This window comes from Microtus pennsylvanicus, chromosome 21 (genome assembly GCF_037038515.1).
Source record: "Microtus pennsylvanicus isolate mMicPen1 chromosome 21, mMicPen1.hap1, whole genome shotgun sequence".
NCBI classification, from domain to species: domain Eukaryota; kingdom Metazoa; phylum Chordata; class Mammalia; order Rodentia; family Cricetidae; genus Microtus; species Microtus pennsylvanicus.
This window is the reverse complement of record NC_134599.1, coordinates 17691959-17708934: the sequence shown is the minus strand read 5'-3', so window position 1 is coordinate 17708934 and position 16976 is coordinate 17691959. Positions and strand designations below refer to the sequence as shown.

General features: G+C 42.6%; 1 protein-coding gene across 1 annotated transcript in view; it reads right to left on the bottom strand.

Annotated features, from left to right (window-relative positions):
- Positions 1-785: 785 nt before the first annotated feature.
- Selenoi (selenoprotein I) overlaps positions 786-16976 on the bottom strand; it is a 35836-nt gene continuing 19645 nt past the window's right edge. Inside the window, exons 5-10 of the mRNA XM_075955799.1 lie at positions 13807-14069; positions 13058-13166; positions 9092-9140; positions 6900-7080; positions 5712-5897; positions 786-2653 (exon numbers count right to left, since the gene is read on the bottom strand). Of these exons, the coding sequence (XP_075811914.1) occupies positions 2555-2653; positions 5712-5897; positions 6900-7080; positions 9092-9140; positions 13058-13166; positions 13807-14069 (887 nt within the window). The 3' untranslated portion in view covers positions 786-2554. The remainder of the gene's footprint in view (positions 2654-5711; positions 5898-6899; positions 7081-9091; positions 9141-13057; positions 13167-13806; positions 14070-16976) is intronic.

Genomic DNA, 16976 nt, shown 5'->3' with positions numbered 1-16976 from the left:
ATTTTTCAAGACAAGTGATGGTGGCCATTTCAAACAGTGTGCTGAAATAAGATCATATATATAACCAAAAGATCAGAAGTGGCAGCCTCTATCCAAGTACTGTTAATGTTATTCTATCCTACACCCTTGCAGATACAGGGAGATTACTTTCTGGCAAGCCTGAAAGGGCCTTTTCATACCATAACCCGAAGAGAAGCCTCTAAAGGTGTCTGTAGCATGGGTCCAGCAGAGTAACAATGCAAACCCCTAGCCTGGCCAAGGCACTCTATTCTGCAAGTACAGAAAGCACGAATTTATGTTCCTGCCCATGAAGCTGGTCCCCAAAAGACTTCTGTGTCACCTGGGACAGGCTGTGGCGTAAACTCACCCAAATAGAGCACATAAACTTCCAGAATGTTTACGTTTGGGAAGTGTAGAGGAAGGGGTGTGACTGAGGCGCACAGAGCTCCTGAGTGTCAAGTCTCTCATCCGCTGTACAGCGACAACAAACGGCAGAGGACGTGAGGCGGCTGGGAGGGTTCACAAGTCCACAGGATTCTGAAACAGTGTCAAAACTACCTAAAACAGAAACCTTTACCTTTACAGAGATGTGTTAAACACAAAACAAAGGGCACAAAACATTTTTCAAATCCACCTGATGCAACAAGAAGAGGACAGATACATTGAGAAAGAAAGAACGAGAGAGAGAGAGAGAGAGAGAGAGAGAGAGAGAGAGAGAGAGAGAGAGAGAGCGCCCTCAAATTACAGGACATGATCCTTCAATATACTGTACAAGGTGAAGAAAGTCTGTGGTCCAAATTCATTATTTAATAAATATTTATGTTATTTTCTTTTATACAAATGATTATTCCTGTGTACAACGCCAAAAAAAAAAAAAAAAGTAAAATGATCACCAAAAACCTTATAACAGAGCTCTTTCCCGACTCAGGGTTGCCCAGTTCAGTTCTACAGGGCGCGAGTACACAGCACAGTTATCTTCATGTAGCTGGCTAGTTTTCTGACCTCCATGATGGCAATTTATTAATGAACACAGAGTCATTTTCCAGTTCCCACATCAACGTCTGCTTTCATTTCTTGTCTTAGAGAAAGTCCCCAAACACACATGAGCCTTACAAACAGTGAAAACCAGCCCAGGGCTGTGGGTAGCTCCTCACTCAGTTTCAACAGTCTGATGACAATGATTCCAACTTAAAAACGCTCAGGTGGAACATCAATTAGTTACTTTTTACAAAGCAGCAGAGATGAGCTACAATATTTAAGAATGGTCACATTCATAGGTGCATAACAGTTATGACTAATTCCATATCAACACAGCGGTGCCCATCTTATCCAAGTGCAGCCTACCCAGAACAAAAAGGGGTTTAAGACACACTCTTCATTTAAGCACAAACCTCATTCAGTGGAAAAATAAAACCAGCAAGTAAATTTCACCACCACCAAACTAAATAAAGACAAAGTCCAAAGAAAGAGAATGTCCACATTTATAAAATGGTGAGATTTATGAGATAACCACAATACAGCTAAAGGGAGTTTTGTGTTGTCAGTAAACCTCAAAAATTACTGAGTCATCTTAAAGAGTAAATACTCAGTAAGGCATATATATCAAAAGTTTTCTTCAAATAGGGAGGCAGGAGAGTTAGGGGAGAGAGACTGTCTCTCTGCCTTATCTTATCCCATGTCAGGTTAAAAACCACAGCACCTCACTCCAAGAAGGAGAGAGAATGAAAGAAGTAGACAGGTGGCCAGGCAGTGCCAGGGTGCTAATTGTGGTCATCACGGAGTTCTGGATTCCTAACTCCAGTCTAAGTTTTCTCTCACAAGGTCCTTTATCTGTAGCCTCATAAGTACCACGAGAATGGGACTGTCAAACACAGCTTCAAGAATCATGGCTCACAGGCACCCAATCCCAACAGGAGGAAACGCCACAAGTAAACAACGTGCCACAATACTAAGTAACAACGGAACACTTCTCTCTAAAAGAAAATTAAAAAATTTATCAGCATTGAGCCATAGGAAGAGCCGGGCACCAGACAACCTCTCGAAGCTCCGTGGGAGAATAACCAGGATTTGGCAACTGTACAAATCTGTGTTCTGTGTTCGCTGGTATCTCGGGCCAGAGAGACTTGTTAGATGCTTCTCTACCGTAGATCTGGGCTGTCAACCATTTCCACAGCTAAAGACCTTTTCTAAAGTATCAAATATTAGGACATGTTGTGGCTATCCGAATGTTATTAGTGTTCCGGAATCAATCTGGGAACTTTAAAAATAAAAGTAAAGCATCCTTAACTCTGTATGAGTCGAAACATTATGGACTCATGAAGCTAGGAACATTTAGCTGGTTTAATGTACACTGTGCTTAACCAAAATGTCTCATGGTCTTATAAAAAAATAAAGTTGGGAGTTAGAAAGCCCAAAATTCCACAAGCTCAGACCATGTTCACTCCTGCTGTCCACACGCCACACATTGCGCTCCCACAGCTGCCAGGCAGAGCAGTAGAGTTCAGTGGTGATGGATGGGATATTTACAGGCATCATTTACAGCACTTCCTGGAGATTACAGGCCGACATTCTTCTCTTCCATTCCTAGTCAATCTGAGTTTGGTTTCCTCAATGAAAAGGGGTAAATCTGAAAATGGCTGCTCAGCTGCTTCACCTACAGAAAACCAGAACACAAGACAGTGACCAACATGTCCCAGTCTTTGGTGAAGGCACTCAGAACTCACCCTCTGCAGACAGTAACTTACTGACATGGTAAAACCGCCAGGAACAAGAAAGGCTCTGCTGAACCAAACTCTAGTCATTCTGCGAGCCTTCTAGAGCAGATAAGTTCATTCTCATACTGAGAACCACGGTGTTTTCTGACCTCCAACAGCTTCTACAGAAAGCCATTACTGTAGTCATGGACTCAGCATCAGTACTGCTAGATAATGCTTCCTAGCCTGGACAAAATGGTGAAAAACCTGCTCTGTGACTCTGAAGACCACGCTGGCTACGGTATCCCCGGCAGGAGTCAGTTCTCTGATACTTTACACTTCCGCGTAAGTCAAGAGTTTGTGTGGTTTCTGGCACAAAGAGAGACAAGAAAGATGTTCTTTCTGTTCGCATGTTTATTTTCTAGATTTCTTAAAATTATAATTTATTTTTTAAGTTTAACTATTTTTGTCTATGGGTATTCCTTGCATGTATGTCTGTTCACCATGTATGTTCAGTGCCCAAGAAGTCTAGAAGGAGGCATCCAATTCCCTGGAACTGGAGTTACAGATGGCTGTGAGCCTTCATGTGGGTGCTGGGAACTGAACCCAGGCCCTCTAGTACTCTTAACCACTCAGCCATCTCTCCTGCTCATTTTCTCTTTAGATGCACTGATTTGGGGAGAAGGGCACATGTGTGCCACGGCATGCGCATGGACATTAGAGGACAAGTGCAGTGATTGGTTCTCTCCTTCAGTTGGGGGTTCTGAGACTGAACTCAGAGCTGGGAGCAAACAGCCCCTTTACTAGCTCCATGAGAACTTTACCTTTATTTATTATTGTTGAATATGTGGACAGTCCATGGGTGCTATGTCATACACGTGGACACGTGGAGGTCAGATGACAATGAGTCAGTTCTCTCCTTCCACCTTTATGTGGGTTCCAGGGACCCAACTCCTGTTATCGCCTGCTGGGCCCTCTCACAGGCCCTACTGTCCAGATTTTAGAAGTAAATTTGTACTGCTCTTACAACGTAAAAAAGATTGTGAAGGCTGCACAAGAGTCAGAGAGTAAAGTGCTGACAGAGCCCTGAAAAACACTGGGGCTGGGGCTGCAGAGACGGCTCAGTGGTTAAAGCATGGAGTTCAGCTCCAAGATCCACACTGGGCAGCTCCTAGTTACAAGTAACTCCAGCCCCACAGATCCACAGGACCCGATCCCCTTCTCTGGCTTCCACAGGCCCTACACTCAGATCACAAACCCCCACACAGAGGGATGTGTCTGGTGGACACGGTTTCTAAAGAGAAGAGTCTGGCAAAGTGTGGCAGCGCCTCTTCACTCCCAGCTCTCAGGAGGTAGAGGCCTCACTGAGGCCGAGCTATAGTCTCCAGGCAGTTCCAGACCAACTAGGGCACACTAAACAAAACAAGTGTCTTGAAATTACAAGACATGGCAATGGTCACTCATAAGATCAATGAATTAATGACCCCCAAAATTGGCAAAATGTATATAATAAATCTTAAAGAATAAAAACATAAGCAATTATCTGACATCACAGTTCATCAGGTTTCTCACAATGTTTTGTTCATCAAGCCGACTCTCAGCAGGCCCCTTCTAAACCAAACACGGGGAGCAGACGCTACAGTGGCAGTGTGGATGCCCAGTCTACCCCACGCCTGCAGGCATCCTCTCAACAGGACACAAACCAAAGGAAAGAGCGTTCCAGTGTGTTCCTACCAACTCTGTAAACATTAAATCACTAGATAAATAAAATAAGCTGACTAGGGCTGGTAACTGGGTAACTACTGGTGGTCTCCCTGATGGAATACGATGCGGCAAGGACGAAAACATGTAAAATAACTACAGAACTAGAGAGGGTGTTGGAGTGGGGGGAGGGCAGCCACATGGCTCAGACATCATTGAATGTGTCCATTCATCCTGAGGTGACCTCTTTCTTATTTTGGAAGAGAACACTGGGTGTACAAAGTACTTATTTGTGTCTGTGCTTTCTTGAGACAGGGTCTTGCCATGCATGTTCGAGTCAGCCTCAAGCTATCTTCCTGCTTCTTCATCCTTAACACTGAAGAGACAGCCATGCTCGGACACACCCGGAAAAGCACTAACCATTTTCCTCTACATTTTTTTATTATTTGCTGATAAAGGTAAAGACTTATGAGATAAAAACTGAAATAATGCAAATGACTTCCTCTAGTCTAAAATTCTGATCTGCCTATGCTGGCCAGTTGGTTTTTTTGTTTTGTTTTCTAAACTTGACACAGGTTAGAGTCATCTGGGAAGAACCTCAACTGAGAAAGTGCCTCCATCAGATTGGCCTGTGGGCAAGCCTGTGGTTCATTTTCTTGATTAATGAATGATGCCTGCGAGTGGTGCCACCCATGGGTACTATAAGAAACAGGCTGAGCAAACTACGGGGAGCAAGCCAGTAAGCAGTGTTCCTCCATGTCCTCTGCTTCAGCTCCTGCTCTAGGGTCCTGTCCCGACTTCCTTTGATAATGGACCGTGATGTGCAACTGTAGGCTGACATAAACCCTTTCTCCTGAGTTGCTTTTGGTTTTAGAAGCCTAAGATACCGCCCTACTCCATTTCTCACAGGATTAGGAATGGACAGGAGAGCACTATAAGCCAATGTTACTTGTTTTCCCCAAATTAAATTAGTAAACAATGAAAGTGTCCTAGGAATAAAGAGGCAAAGAAACAGAAACAAATGCGATTATCTGGTCTCACATAAAGAAAAGCACAGTGTTTTCTCAACAAAATTACTTATATAACGGTTTAAAAATAAGAACTAATGACCCATAATCACTCACTTAAAAATCATTTGTAGTTGCCATAATATAATCATGAGGAAAAAGCGTCTGAGACGACCCCCTTACACATCCCCCACAGCAAGGGTCTCCACATTTCCAGCCGCTACACTAACAAGCCTCTTCTGCAGGGGTTCCCCACTCTCGATGCCTAAGAAGCAGACGAGAGCCGCCTGCCTCGCCCTAGACTACTCACCACTTGTACTCCATAGTGGATGTGAGCCAGAGTGAAGGCTGCCGTGAGCGCGTAGAGGAGAAGACTCTCTAAGTGGGAGGCCACTGCACCTATGTTCACTGCTGCCACAACCAAGAAGAGAGGAAGCAGCAACCAGTTCAAAGTCGGGCACCGTGTGCTGCTCATTTGGCAAACAATTAGCTGACACTTGGGAGAAGCAAGAAGAGGGAGGGAAAAGAGGTTATTAATTAGCAAAGCATTTTCAAAACCAGCCACATTCAAAATGCTTTCAAGAGTGTATCTATTGTCAATAGTTCTCAATTGCTCAGGGCCCCAAGTGGCCGACCCCACCCTTGAAGCACTGATCGTGGGACGGTATCAGAAGAGACTAAGAAAATGTAGTGGGGATGTGGTACTGGTTAATCTCCACTATCAGCTTGACTAGACTTAGAGTCATCTCGGAAACACACATCTGGGCGTGTCTGTGGAGGCGTTTCCAGAGAGATTTAAATGAGGAAGGAGGACCTACTGGTACATGGGCGGCACTATCCGTGCGCTGGAGTCCTGGACTGAATAAAAAGAAAGTGAGCCGAGAAGTCCCCTCGATGCTCCCTCACTACAACTGCATGTGACCAACACCACCTGACACCGTGACACCCCGCCATGATGAACTGTTTCCCCTCTTAGAGCACAAGCCAAGGGCTGGAGAGATGCTGGCTCAGCGGTAAGAGCACTGGCTACTCTTCCAGAGGTCCTGAGTTCAATTCCCAGCAACCACATAGTGGATCACAACCATCTGTAATGAAATCTGGCACCCTCTTCTGGCCTGCAGGCATACATGTGGCCGGAACACAGTATACATAATAAATAAATCTTAAAAAAAAAATAATAAAGCACAAGCCCAAACAAATCCTTCTGTAAGCTGCCTGTCAGGTACTCTGCTACAGGATGAGAAGGCATTTTCTCACAGTGCAGTAAAACAGCCTCCTAAACCTGGACACAACTAAACTTCTTCATGATAATAAAGAGGAAACGTGACCTCCAACCTCCAATCAGCAATGAATACCTTTCAAAGGCTGTTCCTGATTCTTCGTTTTGTTATTTTAGTTTTGTGAGATGTAGTCTCCTGTAGCCCAGGCTGACTTTGAATTATAGGCATAAGCTACCACATCAGGCTTATATAATTTTGAAAAAAACAAGAAGTCTTACTGTGATATTGGCAAAAGCTGTTCCAACCATGAAGTAGAATATTCTAGGGTGAATTTCTAAAATATCTGAAGGAGACCGGAGGACCCACACTGTGGACAAAGTGAAGAGCAGACATGGCGAGAAGAAGGGAACCATGACTTCATAAACGGAGTTGTGTTTCAGAGTGTTGCTTTTATAACTTCTGAAAAATCAATACAGAACATCATTACGTAAGACACACGCCTAACCCTTACCATCTCCAAACTCCTCTCACATGTATTCTTACTGTGTGTTTACAACTATGGCACAGAGAACCACCATCACTAGCCCTACTTTAAAGACAGGCTAAGTTAGGAGGAAATGCTCTCGATTTGTAACTGCTACCAAGGCCAGGATTACAACTGAGGCTCTGACCCCGGATCAATCCTCCCACTTCCTTCATTCCTCTATTTTTAGACAGAGCCTCACTATGCAGCCATGGCTGGCCTGGAACTCACTATGTAGATCCACCTGCCTCTGCTTCCAGAGTGCCAGGATTAAAGTAATGTACTGGCCCCGTTCTTACTTTTTGAAACAAATGATCAACAGCTGTGTTAGGAATGGAGCCATGGGGCCAGAGAGATGGCTTAGAACAGTGGTTCTCAACCTGTGGATCACGATCCCTTTGGAGGTTGTTAAGCACAGAGGTCACATATCAGATATTACATTATGATTAATAACAGTAGCAAAATTACAATTATGAAGTAGCAACAAAAAAATTCTATGATTGGGGTCACCACATGAGGCACTGTATTAAAGTGTTGCAGCATTAGGAAGGTTGAGAACCACTGGCTTAGAAGTTAAAAGTCCTGACTGTTTTTTCCAGGGAACCCAGGTTTAATTCCCAGCACCGACATAGAGGCTCACAAACTAACTACAGTTACAGGGGATCCAACACCCTCTTCTGGTCTCCCTGAGCAACAGGAATGCATGTGATACAAACACATACATGCAAGCAAAATACCCATACATCTATTAAAAAAAATCAAAGTAATACAGATTTAGAGCAGATATATTTCACATAAAAGGTTCTGAAGAGAAGACATTCTGTGTCTCTTAAGTTCACTGGGAGTAATCCAGCGTGTCTGCTCATCTGAATAGGGCTCCAAATTCTAATCTTGGTTTGGTTATTGATCACATGACCTTGGACAGTGTGTGGCCCAATCAAAGCTTCATCTATAAGAGGAAATGACTCAAATGATGGGCATGGTTTGCAAACTTTAAATGCAATTACCTTTCTAAAGACAGGGTCTTACTGTGTGTACTGTTGGTAGACCTGGTACCCATTACATAGCCCAGGCCGGCTGGCCTTTGTCTCCAAAGCGCTGAGATTATGAGTGTGTCCCACATTTGACTCAAAATTTATCACTTCTATAAATGACCATCACCACAGCAGAAGCTATATAGAGCTTGTCTAGACATGGGCAGGAGTCTGTAAGACAGATCCGGGTGTGGAAGGACTAAGTAGGAAGGACAAGATAAAAAAAATGGTAGCAGAGAAAACAGCCAGGCCAAAATTACTGAGACGTGAAAGAACAAAATCGGAACTGGAAGGCCACCTCTACCCTACCTAAGGAACTAGTCCCCAAAGGCAGGAAAGTCCACACAACCTCTCATGTGAGAAGGAACGGCAGCATAAAGCCCTGTCGTAACCCACACACATTCAGCTTGTATGATCTCATTAACTACACTATAACTGTTCATACAAAGAATGTGAACAAATCAATATTCAACAAGAAAATACTCCCTGTAGGTAGATTCACTCACAAAAAAGTGACAAACTTCAAGACTGCTGGATCCAAAACCTTAACAAAAGAACTGATTGGTTTTTATAGTTGACTACATTAAGCCAACAGAGACAACCTCAATTATCAAGTTCTCACTCTAGATTTGAAGTAGAGGTTTTAAACTTTTTCAAAATATCTAAATTACAAAAATAAGCAGTTAGCTGGGCCTGGTGGCACACACCTTGAATCTCAGCACTCAGGAAGCAGAGGCAGGCAGATCTCTAGTTCGGGGCCAGCCTGGTTTGCAGAGCGAGTTCAGGAGAGCCAGAGCTGCACAGAGAAACTCTTGAAAACAGAAAGCAAACAGCCCTTCCATTCTAACAACACAACTGTTAAAGATGCCTTTTCTTTTTTTTTCTTTCCACAACTTAAAAAAAAAACACTTACCTAAAAAAGTTCAATAAACTCATTGGAAGAGTCACACATAATGCACAGCCTAAAAAGAAGAATATTTAAATTATTATGAATTTCAAGAGTGATTATTTTACAGTAATTGCACCCATAAAAACCATCCGAGACTTTAGGGCCAGTGGTCTTCAGGTTCAAGTTTATTGCTACAGCGAAAGCACTTTTCTAAAGAGCAGCTGTGGGTGGAGAGCGCAGCCCGGCAGTTCAGTCTGTGAAGAGCACACAGCCAGCCTCGACTTCAGTCACAGAACCACAGCACTCTGGGAAACCCAACCTTTCAGTCAGTGCCTCATTCTCTTCATTTTTGAAACAAAAAATAGTACCAACTGCATAGAGCTTGAAAACTGCATGGATTATTACATGCAAAGACACCAGAGCAGCACCCACACAGAGCAAACTAGAAAATCAATAGGAGCTACTACAAAGGGGGTAGAGGGAGCAGACAATACTTGGGAACTGTTGCTTCCTGCTTTGTTTTATTTTATTTATTTTTTTAATAATTTATTTTTACTTCATGTCCATTTGTTTTTCCTGTATGAAGGTGTTGGAGTCCTTGGAACTGGAGTTAACAGACAGTTGGGAACTGCCATATGGGTGCTGGGAATTGAACTCAGGACCTCTGGAAGAGTAGTGAGTAGTGAGTGCTCTTAACCACTGAGCCAGCTCCTATTTCATTTTAATCTTCCTAGAATCTTCAGTTTTTTCTCCTCCCCACCCTATCCACACAATGTTTATTCTTCTGAGAAAGCCCCCGGCGGTACACTCACACTGTCACACCCCACTGTCTGCTACGTTCTAGAGCTTTTTCAGTCCTTAACATTCAACCGCTCATCTTGTCCCCCAGGAAATACACTCCTGAAATCCAACAGTAAGCATGTAGACAGCCTGTGTTCTAAGTTACCAAAAGAAAAAACTACCTTTATTTCTTCTCCAAGTGCAATTGAGTTTATGTTCTGTTAAAGACTTACCTATTGAATTCTAAATTTCAAGTATACATAGAGATGAACCCGTATGTGCGCACCTGCTTTTCATAGTGCCGTAACTTACGGCCAGACTTCCTATTCCTCACATTTCTAACTTAGCACATGGAACTTTAAGAAAACAAAACACTAAGATGGGACTGGAGAGAGATGGCTCAGTTCCCAGCGCCCACATGGTGGCTAATAACCACCTATAACTCCAGGTCCATGGGATCTGATACCATCTTCTGGTCTCTGTGATATGTAGACATATGTGCAAATAAAACACTCACATATATATATAGAATTAAGAAATACATAAATAAGCTATCAACAAGGAGCTGAAAGATGCCTCAACAGTTAAGAGAACTGTTCCTTACTGTTGCAGGGAATCCAGGTTTAAGTCCCAGCACCCACATGATAGCTCACAACCATCTGTAACCCCAGATTCAGAGGAGCCAGTGCCCCCCTCTGGTCTCCATAGGCACGAGGCATGCATACAGTACACAGACATATATGTAAACAAAATATCCATACATATAAAACTAAAAGAAAAAACCCAAAAAATTCCACCAAATATAAAAAACATCTTAAAGAGAAATTTAAAAAGACACGTGAGAACTATAGTTAATCAACCCAAAGGATTAATGCACACAAAACACAGGAGCATACAGGAAGTGTTCAACAATTCTATCGGGAAAAATGGGCTAGAGTTTAAAAACACACAGAAAAACAAACAAATGGTTATTAAACCTAGGTAAGTTCATTCAGGAGAAATGCAAATTGAAACTACCCCAGTGTATCACTTCTTACCCACAGATTAACAAACACGGCAATATACTATGATGGAGAAACTATGAATTAACAGCATTTCCACAATAGCTCGTATGCATGTAAAATCAACACCAGCGTGGAGTGAAATACGGAAGTGCTCAATACAAGTGCAAGCACCCGTCCTCCATTACAATTCTATTCTAGGACTCTCTTTCACGCTAGCTAGCCCGGCAGAAAATGTAAGACACGTGCACAGACTATTTACTCCAACAACGTGTGCAACAGCAAAGGCTGCAGACAACCCAAGGGCTGGCTGCAACAAGAGATGAGGCAAACCCTACACACTATCACGGGTATACAGCAGTGGGGACGGGGGCACCTACGAACAAGGCAGTAAAATGATGCATGCTTTTCCAAACCATAAATTAAGAGAGAGCTTAGCGGGTAAAGACACTTATTGCCAAGTCTGACAACCAGAGTTCTATCATGGAGAAGGAGAGTTGTCTCCTGTGGCACATACAGAGAACAGGTAATAAATAGATACAAAACAAAAACTAAGGATGGCTGAGAGAAAAGGAGAATAAGTAGAATAAAAGCTATACTTCTTTGAGTATATTGTTTTATAGATTTCACTTTGTAATCATAAATATTTCCTACAACTATAAAGAATAAAATTCAAAAGAAAACCCAATGTTTATAAGTTGAAGCAAAATTTACATGTACATACCCAAAAATAGTGTCACATATAGAAGTGGCATCTTTCCTATCAGATTCCACTTGGAATCATCATTTTGAATTATGTGGCGTTTCTACCATAAAACTAACTTGAGCCTCCTACGTATCTGAAGGAATGGCTAAACAAAGAGCATCAGTGTCTGTGAGTGCTTCTGGATGCACACACCAAGTTGGCGCTGGCTACAACACCTGAGCCCTTTATCGCTATTTATAACAGAGACAACTAGACGTGGTGTTCTTCCTAATATGTGCTCATATTAACTTTTGATTTAGCCGAAGGAGCTATCTGTGGGCAGCTGACTGTGAGCAACAGAGCATTGGTGGTTTGGAAAACAGGATTCTAGGCAATTACTTTAGAAGTCAGATATATGAGAATAAAATGCATACATGCAGGCTATTGATCTGCTGCTTTATCTAAGCACAACCCAACCTATTACTGCTGGTGAACCTTGGTAAAGTCTAGAAACTAGGTAAAGCTCAGAACTACTGACTACAGTATAGACAGACACTGACCTTCCTTCCAGTGGTTCTGGGCCACATTTAGGAACCATTCTGTTTTACCTACCAAACATTTATCTGTAGAAAGTGGTTTTATTTACTTGTTTGTTCATTTTTAAGCCTTGAAAAAGCTACTTTTCCTGTCCTACCACTAGTGAATCTCTAAATCAAGCAGCTTGTCTCATGGAAGCTTATACATTTTATATTTAAATTTGATATGCTGAATTTAAAGAATATAGAAACATCCACTGTATTAGGTACTTTAAAACATTAACCATGTGCTTTCACGGACACTTAAGCCAGACGTGGGGACACACACCTCTCATCACTTGGGAGGTGGAGGCAAGAGGATCAGGAGTTTAAGGGCAGCCTTGGTTATATAAAATCCTGCCTCAGAAAAACAAAGGAAAAAGAATGGGGCTCAAGTGATGGGGTGGACACGAGCCCCTGAGAAGGGTGGGGGTGGTACAGGTTAGAGTAGGTGTGATGGCTTCGGTCTGCCATGAAGGTTACCTTCTTAGGGAGCAACAGACAGGGTACAAAGATGGTAACCATAACCAAACCCTCCAGTATTTAGTAGCATGAGAAGGAAGGTATCCAAGAGGTATAAAAGAAAATGAGCAAACATATTAAATTTCCGTATTTCATCTACTCTTTCAGATTAACAATTTTCAACTTGAAACAGGTATGAATTTTGTTCACTAAATGTGGGTCCTCCAATACAGTCTAGACTAAACAGGTAACAACTTTACAAAGTTTGTGTGGTGATCTACTTTGGCATTTCTGTTCGATTAGAAAAACTTGGTGCTCAACAACAAAACCCATTGTTTTCTTTAACATTCTGGTAGGAACCCTATAGGGCCATAGGGTTAGTCTGCTTGCTGGAGAACAAGGACAGAGTGTTATCACTTGCTATGTTCAACACTGGTTTTGCATAACAAAGTGATGTTAAGACAGGCTTCGACATGGAGCTCCTTACCAATAATCATTGCAGTGAATAGGTCTCTATATAAGAAATTAAACAGGAAAGGTTCATACCAGGCCTCAACTCCCACCACTGCAGTCACTATGTAGACAAAAGAAATAGTCTGGAAGAAAAACACAGACAGAACAAAGAGGCATCAGCAGCTGAACAATCAAGGAAGCCAACAGGGCTTTATGCCTCATTAAGTCTAATCAAAGTGACTACTGAAAAATGTGCTTAAATTTGCTATATGGCACATCTTCTTCCCCCTCCAATATTGCCATCAAATAGTGACACTGCAGGCAATGCAGGCAAGTGATCACCATCTGCAGCCCTTTAAAGGCAGTTTACAAACTGGTTACGTCATAGGACGGCTCGATTGCCCACCTGACCAACCTCCAACAGCAAACACAACCTAATTTCCCATTTCTTTATTGGCTTCTTACGGCAAATAGAGAAAAGGCAACACAAAAAGATTCAAAGGCAGAGAATTAACACAGATCTAGCTGATGAGACAAAGCTCTCAATTCACTGAAGTTGGCAAGGAAGACAAACGGCCAACAGTTCAGTCATTTGTACATCTTTCTCTAAAAATAAAATAAAATAAAAATCAACCTGTCAAACTAAATCATATTTAATAACATTAAGAAGCCACCACTCCAGCCCCACACATCAGTTCTAACTTGCTAATGCCTAACAGCAGTGAAGAAGTGTAGCAAAAACTTTAAAACATGCAAACCATTTACAGCAGAATGCATACTTACCACTTGGCTAATGTCATATCCCCAGGGCAGGAAAAGAACGCCTGTGTTATACTTTTCCCAGTGAGACAGGATGAAAGAAAACAAAACTACCCAGAGCAGGAGATAAAGAACAAAAACACTGACACCAGTGGGTCCTCGTCCAAAGATGGAGTACACAGTCACAACAAAGTAAACACATGACCAACTATCCAGGCCATGGTCAAAAAGTTCCCCTAAAGGGGTGCTGGAATTGGTTCTGCGTGCTTGTTTCCCATCTACTCCATCTGCAACAAAAGACATCACAGAAAAAGGTCAACATCTGGCCAACAAGCATGGATAAAGTCAACTTCGGGAAACTGGTAGAAAGATGCGACCAAGTCATACGGATGTTAAGTGCAACTCCAGCCAGTGCTCCAGAGTCTGGTCTTTAAATTATACAACTCAGACATTCCAGAAAAAAGAAAAAAAAGAAAAAAAAACATGCAATTTCTCTTTCTGAAGATTATTTATCTATTTATTTATTTGACATGCGTGTATATATGCAAAAGGCAATGAAGGCCAGGAGAGGGTACTGAATCCCTAGGAGCTGGGATTGCTGACAACTGTGAGCCACCTGCTACAGGTGTTCTCTGGAAGATCAATAGCACTCTTAACCACTGAGCCATTTCTCCTCCAGCCCTGCAATTTCTTAAGATGGAATCTAAAAACTCTTATCATACTACACTGAATGCTGTCATTTTAGATCTAAGAGGGAAGCATTCTAGTTGGACTCCAAACTCTCCAAACCGGGCACAGACTCTCTGGTTCTCACAGCTGCTCATCACAGTTATCTAGCTGACCACTTCCTGCTCCAGTCATCAATCTCGCTTCATCCTGTGACGTAAGGGCCTCCCCTCACAGCTCTGCTCTGCCCTCATTGGAAGCGCTTTCAGAACATGCATACAGTAAGGCAGTCAGCACACACTATGACTGAATCTGTTGAACTTGTACAACGCACTCACTGTTTTTGGTACTACGGAAATGACAAGAAGGGGCAGGAGAGACAGCTTAGCAGTTAGGAACACTGCTTGCTCTTCCAGGACTTAGGTTTGATTCCCAAAACCCATGTGGTGACTCACAACTACCTGTAATTCTGGTTCCAGGGGATCTGACAGCCTCTTCTGGCCTCTGCAGGCACCAGGTACACACATGGTATACAGGCATATACAGAGGCAAAACACCCAAATATGTAAGTTAAAATAAATGAATAAAAATTATAAGAACCTTATATTTGAGCTTGCCCTTGGAGTGTTTACAACTGAGAAAGGGACAGAAGACAATCACTAAAGGCATGGTGTGTCACAAACCAGGAAAAGAGGACGAAAGAGACAAGGGTTCCCTTCAGAAGATCTAGACTGGCCTTTAGGGCGAGATGAAATGTGAGTGGGGACGTAAAACTGAATTGGATCTCAGCAGGTAAGAGATATAGGAGGATGCCATTTCAGGAGAGGAGTGCTATCAGCGACTGTGCTGAGATGGAAACCACAGTGCACAGCAGAAGCCCTGTGCCAAAGAGCACAAGTCACACTCAGAAAAAACAAGTAGTATACAGTCTGATGGGAAGCCAGTATGTGAGGGCAGTATCAGAGGGCTAGAATAGGGGCTGGAGAGATGACTTAGCATTTGCTGTTCTTGCAGAGGACCCAGGTTCGGTTTCTAGCATCCACATGGCGGCTCACGACCATCCTTAACTCCAGTTCTAGATCTGATGCCTTCATCTGGCCTCCTGGGACACTTGATATGCACACGGCGCACATATATACATGCAGGTAAAACATTCATACATTATAAAAGAAAAAAGTAAGCCACACACTTGGTTCTCTATTAAAAACAAAACAAAAGCCTCTAACAAGAGATTTGAGCCACTTCAAAAATTTTAGGGACTAGAGCGAGCAACTAAAAGATGTATGAATAGAAAAGGACAAGAGAAAAAGTTATACTTTAGGAAGGTTCACCGAAACGGTGTGATTGACAGGCTGGAGACGGGGACCCTAGTCCCTAGTTAGCTAGACAGAGATGGAGCACATGGGAATGAGAAGAGGTGGAACAATACCAAAGAGACAGAAACTGGGTGCGCAACTGCTAACTTCCACTCAGGGGACAGAGGAAGGAGGATATCAAGCTGGAGGTTGCTGAGCCACAAGGGAAACTCAAAGAAAACCAAACAAGTAAAAATGAGAGAATACATAAAGATGAAGACCCAAGAAGCAAGACCCAAGAAGACAAGTGCCCAGGTTCCCAGCCTGGGTACCAGGAGAGCAGCAGTGCTCCTACAAAGATACACAGAGGGAAGCAGGAGGCCAGCAGGGCAGGAGTGTGGGGTTCATGGGGATGGGATTCTTTTCTGCTTCCATATGGCTGAAATATCTAGGAACAAACAAACACACAAAAAACCCTTTCTCTTATTCACTGGCTTAACAATTTTTTAAATTTCTGTTTAAACTCATACGGCTAAACCATCAAATACACAAACACATATTAATCAGTTTTTGTGCACTTTTTCAGTGACTTCATTACAGCTCGCTACACTGGGTCTGAGGATGTTTCAGAATATAATCTTTTCCTCAGAATGGTGATTTATATATAGGATAGTCCGTTATTATAAAAGACATGTTCAAAACTACCAAAACTACTACAGTACCAAATAATTTTTGCAATACTTGCACAGTCACACTTACTAAAGATTATAAGCTCCTCATGTTAGTTCATGACTAGTTCTGCAACAAATGGCTGTGTCAGTATCTGCAGAAACCGTGGACCTGAGATAACTGGAACACGGGGCCCGACAAGGCTCATGAGAAATGCTGTGGGCGGAAAGAGCTCACAGGTCTCCCCATCTTTCCTTAGTCCTCAAGGCAACCCTCGGCAATGAACTCCCTCAGCAGCATTTTAAAACCTGTTCACCTTTTCTCACAAGTCTGTACAGCCTCTATCCAAATACATAGCCTTTACCTAAGGTTTCCTGGCTCTCAGAGACCTCACTGATCTCCTCACTCCTACAGTTCTCCCACCCACCACATCAGCACTAATGTACCACGTCACACTGGTTCTGTGAGAACAAACTCTTTTTATTTGAAAAGACTTAAAAACAACTTGAAGTTCAGGTCTGCTACTTCACATGTGCTTGAAAATCAAACACTGAACTGCTACTG